The 7362-nt window shown below is 47.1% G+C and overlaps 1 protein-coding gene across 1 annotated transcript in view; it reads left to right on the forward strand.

The window, feature by feature from the left end:
- pug (pug C-1-tetrahydrofolate synthase, cytoplasmic) overlaps positions 1-4440 on the forward strand; it is a 43265-nt gene extending 38825 nt beyond the window's left edge. Inside the window, exons 17-18 of the mRNA XM_050192680.3 lie at positions 1160-1459; positions 3526-4440. Of these exons, the coding sequence (XP_050048637.1) occupies positions 1160-1459; positions 3526-3900 (675 nt within the window). The 3' untranslated portion in view covers positions 3901-4440. The remainder of the gene's footprint in view (positions 1-1159; positions 1460-3525) is intronic.
- The last annotated feature ends 2922 nt before the right edge of the window (positions 4441-7362 follow it).

Below are 7362 nucleotides of genomic sequence, written 5' to 3' on the forward strand. Positions count from 1 at the left end.
TATTGAATATAATGAAGTATATGGGAAATCTTTCTCACCGGCATCAGCGTGTAACGAAGATATGTTTAAAACTAACATAGAACATAACGAAGGTATATCTCGTGTCGAGCCCGACTTCGTTAAAGCGATATTCAAGTTATTATTTGGTAACTTTGTAATATATATATTTTCTTTTCTTAAAGCGGCGTCACCACTTGCCTTTTCCATTTCGCGACCTCTTGGCTTGCCAAATGCCTCTGCCCACGGTAAAAATATTGTATATTCGGTATGGTATAAGTGACAGAAGCTAGTATGACAGCTATCAGTCTAACTCAATGCTTGTTTTTAGTGTCCATTTAATTGCACTTTTCTCTATTACAAAAGTACAGATATCGCGATATGTCTAAGGTTGGCATATTATTATGGAGGGCAGTCCACTGTCCGAGCGTCCGGATGGCTCTTCGTCAAGTCACCAGTGGGCATGGAGGAAGAAAAAAAGAACTAGGACGGAGCGTCACGCGGCAGTCTTGAAGCCTAGTCAAAAAATCTAAATACACGTAGAAAATAGGCCCTCACAATGTGATGCTCAAGCGGTAATTGTCGGCATAGCAGCAGAACGAACCAGAGTAAAGGTAATCCCTGCTGTGACGTCATTCGCAAGAGGGCGCCACTTTATTATTAGAAATAAACACTAAGATCAGTGATGGGGCGGTGGACGCCCTCAGTCTAAGGTCTCGCTGGTAAATTTTTTTTTTTCAAGTTTTACCTGGTAGCGTTGCGAGCGCTACCATGTACTCTTGTGCCGGCAGAGATGGCTACGCAGCCGGGTGGATAGAGAGCGCACGCAAAGTACGGAAGAGAGTAGAACAGGTGGGGAGGGTTGAATGTGACGAGGGCGTCACTGAGAGCTATCCGCGAACCAAACAATGTCTTGAAAAGTCCGGCAACCATGGAGGGCCTACTAACCGAGACTCAACGCGCAGATAGCTAGGCCACGAAGAAAGAGGCGCGGCATCAGGGACGTTGGCCTAGCGAGCCCATATATCTGCCCAACATCACGCTCACTCCTAATTTTTTTTCCTTCCTCAATGCAGCTTTGATTCTTCCGTGCTGGGAACACTGCGTCACGTGTTTTTTTTCCTTTTGTTGTTGTTGTTCCTGTTTGCCGTGGCCGGTGCAGATCGCGCTGGGCGCCCCGCTGCCGGCGCAGTACAGCAGCGAGGACGTGTCCCTGGTGCGCAGCGGCTTCTGCAACCTCGCGCGCCACATCGAGAACGCGGCCAAGCTAGGGCTGCCCGCCGTGGTGGCCATCAACGCCTTCTCAACGGACACCGCGGCCGAGCTCGAGCTCGTGCGCGAGATGAGCCTGACCGCTGGAGCCCAGGGCGCCGTCGTGTGCCGACACTGGGAGCTAGGAGGAGAGGGTGCCGTAGACCTGGCACGGGCTGTCGAGGACGCGTGCGCCAAGCCCAGGCCGCAGGTATCCTCCCATATAGCATACTGCATTTGCACGATATGCCTGTCAGTCCAATCCAAGTGATTCTGCGTACGAATCCAAGTAATTTTGTACCTGTTGTTGCTATTAAGAACCTATTTATGGACAACTTTAATCGGGCGCTGATACAGCTACTGTGCTTGCACATGACGTGCGATGAAGGAAAGCCCCCCATAAATTAGTGACTTACTACTAGGAAAACGGCGCTCTAGCTTGAACTGACCTCTGGTCTTGACGTCCCTGGGCAGCCATTAAAAAAACATTGCCCCTCGTTTAGGGTTAGAGTTTTATTTTGGCCGCATGCAAAGCTTTCGTCTCTAAGGGTAGATATACTCGGGTTTGTTGTGCATATTTCACTTAACAGTGCATAAAGTGCACAACGAACATGAAGACTGCTTGTTGTCCACTCTGCCTGTTCGTGCTGTACCTTTCGCGCTCTATTGACCCTCTTCGCGGAGCAGACTTTGTTCTAAAGAAACAATATGGCGCTTTCGGTGGCGCGCCGCACGTGCCCTCAGCGACAGCGCACGAATACGAAACCATCACCGCTTCTACCTTGCTTCTGTGCGATCAGCTGTCGGAGATGCAACAGAGTTTTCGCTGACCCACTGTGCTCCAATCGTGCTGCAAATTGTGGAGCGGTTGATTGAAGACGTGTGCAGTAGCTGGCTGCAAAAATAGTGACTGTCATATTAAGGAATGCAACGAATCTGTGTGACCAAGTTCAGGGACTGCTGCTACATAAGGAGAGCCTGTGATGCTGGCCCTTCGCGATGCACGACTTTCCCCTAGAATAAAAGACTTCACTCATCCACCAGCGTTGTATCGCTAACCTCCAAAGAGAGGACTTCAACCCCGAAACATCGGCAAGAGTGAGTACCGCTCGTTAAACAATGACAAAGGGAGTAGCACCACTTCGGGTTACAGTAAGTTTCGCGCACGTTATCTATACACATCTACTCCAACTGGCTAGCAAACTTACGCTGTGCATTCTGTCGCCAACGTATCAAGAATAAGTGAATAGGCGCACACTTGAATATATGAGCGCTTTATACGCGCAATAAACGACGGTCTACACCGACAACACACAATTGGTTGAAGGTGAATGTTTCGTGACGTCCCACAAACGTAAGCGGGTTACTAGCGATAATCTTTGCTACAAGGTATTATAATGCACAGAACAGCTACGTTTCAGGCCTTGTGCGCAGTAAGAACAAATCTATCAGAACTGATCACACACGCGAGCGATTAGGCAGAAAATAATCAGATAGTGACCACACCGAGGAACTGAGTCGGAAACGCCACAAGCCGCTGCTTAAAGTATTTGCCAAATGAAGACCGAGGAGCAAAACACACTCATCCGTTCCCGCGGGAAATCCGCGAAAAGGGTCAATACAGTAAACTTTCTTCGTTGTTTGCTGCTAAAGTGCTATCTCAAAAACAGGCTAAACCATGGGCAAACAACATCGGTAGGAAGCAAACTGCGATCCACAACGTGAAAGGGAGAGTGAAAGGGTGAAATTGGACAGGATAAGATACGTGTTTGTATTGTGCACCTAACCGTATAAATAGAATTTATTAACAGGACAGAAACCACAAGAAGAGCAGCACGTTCGTGCGTCGATGTCCCTATATAGCCCATGGACGATAAGGAGCGCCTGCAGCTTTTACGTACTATAACCTAATCACGTTAACCTCGTTTAATATGGACTAACCTTCCATACACTTGCAGCGTTTGGCGCTCGGCACTCTTTGGCGCTCGGAAACTTTCATTAATTTCAAATACGTCCCACGTCATAACTGAAAGAGGTTATGCGTTTTGTCCTAAGAGCATTTCAGCACCTTGCACATTGTTGCAGAGTTTTCTGCTATGGTTTATTATTTTATGAAGTACGAACGTGAACACAGCAGCATTATAAAGAATTGTGTCCCATTCTCTATATTCTTTTTCTTACACAACGCTTTTCTGTTCGCTCGCGTTAAATTTCAGTAATGTCTATGAAGTTGTCCACAATTCTCAGCCGTAATGGTCCCGTCCCCGCTTTACGCAGCTGCGCTTCGCCTACGACCTCTCGCTGAACATCGAGTCCAAGCTGGAGGCCGTGGCCCGCACCATTTACGGAGCCCGTTGCGTGGAGCTCAGCGCGCTGGCCAAGACGCAGGCCGAGCACTTCGAGCGCCAGGGCTACGGCAAGATGGCCGTCTGCATCGCCAAGACGCCGCTGTCGCTGTCGCACGACCCGAAACTGCTGGGTTCTCCTCGAGACTTCGTGCTCCCCGTGCGGGAGCTGAGGCTGAGCGCCGGCGCTGGCTTCATCTACGCGCTGGCCGGCGACGTGACCACCATGCCCGGCCTGCCGACCAGACCGGCGCTGATGGACGTCGACCTGGACGTCACCACCGGACGTCCCATCGGACTTTTCTGAAGAGAATCTCGGAGGACCTGCGCGGCCGAAGGAATGCCCTAATCGTACACCACTTTAGGCTTCGATTCGAAATGCGTTTGTGGGAGGCGAAAAGCCAGGAAACGCGTGTGCTAACCTTACGCCTTGCACCCGCGGTATTTCTTCTAGTGGGAATCCCCGTGGATGCGACTCGAGGACATATCCTCTAGACATGACCCGCGGAATTAAATTAATCAATCAATCAGTCGTTCTGCAGAAAGCAAACGAGCAGCCACATAAAAGCGGTCGCATGCACTGAACAGCTAAACAGGGTGTTTGCCCCCTCTAATTTCACAGCAACGGACAGGAAATACGGCTCGGTACATATTTTTTGAGCAGGTATTTAAACAACTAATATGCATGAAGGCGTTCTCACATGAGAACAAAAAGGGCAAGAAACACTATTAGGATGTTGGTCCTGCAAGTAGCGGTAAAGCACATATATTTTTGTGACCTATATTTTTGTACGCGGATTCCATTTTTTCGAAACGTGAACATTGAATAAAGAGGAACCACATCGTGGCTGTGTGCATTGGTGCGGCCTTTTAAAAGTAAACCTTGTATAAGCTTCCCTGCGAGGCCTGCAGCTTGCCCGACTAATGGCGGCGTGGTAATTTTTGCAGTGTCTGCAAGCACAGTTTGCTTGTATTTGACGTAGATGATGTAACGTGGCTCGCGTGATGAAACCGCGTGCAAGAGATAAGCCCCATCATTTGCAGCTGCAACTTCGTGTGCAGTTGAGCGATGACACCTGCTGCCATTAATTGGGCAAATATGAACCGCAGATAAGCGCAGTTACGAATTGGACTTCTCGTTTAATTCGAACGCACCGGAAAGTCCCGGGAGAAACCGTACATTGATTATGAAAGAAAATCGCATTTAGTTCGAACGCGAAAGTATGCCGCTTCGGTTAATTCAACTCCCACCCTCATGCGCCCGCAGCGGTTCTTGAAAACAGAAGAAATTCAGCAGACGGCGCTACTGCTTTCCTAGGCATGAAGCTATTTTCTTTTTATTTTCGGAACTAGCAGAACTTTACTTTTCCCTTCAGTCCAACGCTGAGGCAGCGTTTAAAGATGTCAGCGCTCGTAGGCGCACTCAGGTTGGGTCGGGATTCGAGAGTCAGAAGCAAAAAGACGTTACAAATTGTTTCGAGCAATGAAAACAATATTTGAATTGGTTCATTTCGTGGCCGTTTGTCCAGTCACTATTTCGGAGTATTCGACCAAATCGTGTGGTCCCGCAGGCGTCGAAACAACTAGAGTCGAACACGTACAGTTCCGGTCCACGGGCAAACAACGAAGAGGATATCGTTACGTGAAACCGTTATGAAAAAAAAAAAAATATTTGAGTTGCATTTGCTTGAAAAGCGTATATTGGTCGAGCTGGAAGGTGCCGCCATTACTGCCACCATCGATGCTGCAGCTACGGAAAGGTCCATTGGTATGTTCGTAGGCCGACTGGGACGGCTAGGTGAACACACTTGTAAGTATATGTTTGTTGTTGTTTTTTGTACGCGACTTTGCTTGGAAACGGCTTTGATGCGAAAACATTTACGAGTCATTCCACGAGTGTCCCATACGTGTTGACCGATAATCTAAATATTTCTTGTAAATAATCATGGCTATTTTACTATACCTTGCCTACAGCTAGACATTTCCCAATATATTTTGCTGAAAAAATTCTCGTCACGTGACCTGCTTTCAGTGTTCTGCGAGAAAATTAATATAAACATTATTTTAGCGTTTGACGCTGCATAAATTCGCCTGCTGAACATACATATAGATTAGTCTTTTAGTACGTAGTGGTACTCATTCACAACTTCAGTCGGAAATGTTCCTTAAAAGTCTCAAATTTCGACAAATATCTGCTAAATTGTCACTTTCTTATTGTTAGCACTACTACTGACCTGTTTAGTGTGACAATTTCACCCGACTGTCCCAGAGCTATACTTCATAGTCAAATGTTTATTTCGCCAATACATTTTTCGGATTTTCATATAGTTCTTCTCGTATAGATGGTTAAATTCTATGCTGTTCTTAAAACGCACTTACAACGATCTCAAGCACTTGAATAAGCAATTACTGCAAAGCCCGTAATTGACCCGCACACTTAGAACTTTGCCTACACGTTATTCATTACTTAATCGCCCTCTATATTAATTAAATATGAACAAAGTTATTCGCTTAGTTCACCAAGGGCACCGCGGGCGCATCGTATAACGCAGAAAATAGGAAAAAGACATGGAGGACGCTTAAGCTTCACCTATAAAAGTGGAACGCGATAGCATTCAAAGATCCCTGTCTGCTTCTCACGCTTCCCGGCAACTGCAGCTTATGTAACCGTAGTTTACCAGGAGACGCTGGCGGCGAACGCTATGCAAGGAGGCGAGCTTTTTGGTAGAAACGCGGTCTCTCGCGCGAGCGGATCCTGCTGAGGTAGCGCACAGTCGCGCCAAAAAATTACAAAATTTTCAGGTTTCTCTTATTTATGCCTTCTTAATATTTAAGTCTGAGAAGATCTGACGTAAAAGGCATGCGCTGTCAATGTTTTGTTTCATGACATTTGTTTGTTGGCTGTCATTCTCAAAATTTCGAGGAACAATTTTGTCAAGAATGTAAGACAACGTATGAACAACTTTAGTGATGGAATGGTGTCGCAATATAACCCGCATATACCGCATGTCATATATCAAGGCGTGACATATACATATACAGTACCTAAATATATACGGAAATTTTACCTCACGGACAACTCCGCCGACGCCAGATTTTTTTGCGACACAGGGCTCTTAAGGGTATTGCGTTACTAAATGTTCGTTAAAGGAGCCAGGGCGGTCCTCAACTACGGCCCCGCACTACGGCGTGCCTCATAATCGGATCCTCACTTTGACACATTAAAAACCCACAAGTTCATTTTTTCACCCCAACTTCATCGCACTGCGTATAAACCTATGACGGATTACAACCAAGGCCAAAATACTGAATCATTTTATTTAACACGCTTCCTCACTCCAGCGTTTTGACAGCGAGTTTCCGCGGTCATCGAGTGAGATTTGTTCATGTTTGCTTGTGCGGGCACGACGCCAGGCTTAGTACGCCTATGTTTACAAGTTTAATTATACGGCGGATAAGACTATTATCCTCACTTCGCATAACATAGCTTCGCATAACGGCGACTTTTTAATGCAAACACTACGTTTGTACCTGAATTGCAGCGGTGGCGTAGAGGTAGAACACCCGCCTCGCATGCAAGAGGTCCGTGGTTCGAATCCCGGTGCCGGCAATTTTCCACCGGATTAAAAAAAAAATCCGCGTGTTGATAAAATTGCACAAACAGGCCTGGAGTGTGGCCTGATCCCGGTGACCAGAACCGGTAGCGCACTCCCTCACCAGAGCAGGATTGGCCACCCTGGTGCAGTACTTGGCCACAACCTCCTATATG

This window comes from Dermacentor andersoni, chromosome 10, assembly GCF_023375885.2.
Source record: "Dermacentor andersoni chromosome 10, qqDerAnde1_hic_scaffold, whole genome shotgun sequence".
In the NCBI taxonomy this organism is placed as follows: Eukaryota; Metazoa; Arthropoda; class Arachnida; order Ixodida; family Ixodidae; genus Dermacentor; species Dermacentor andersoni.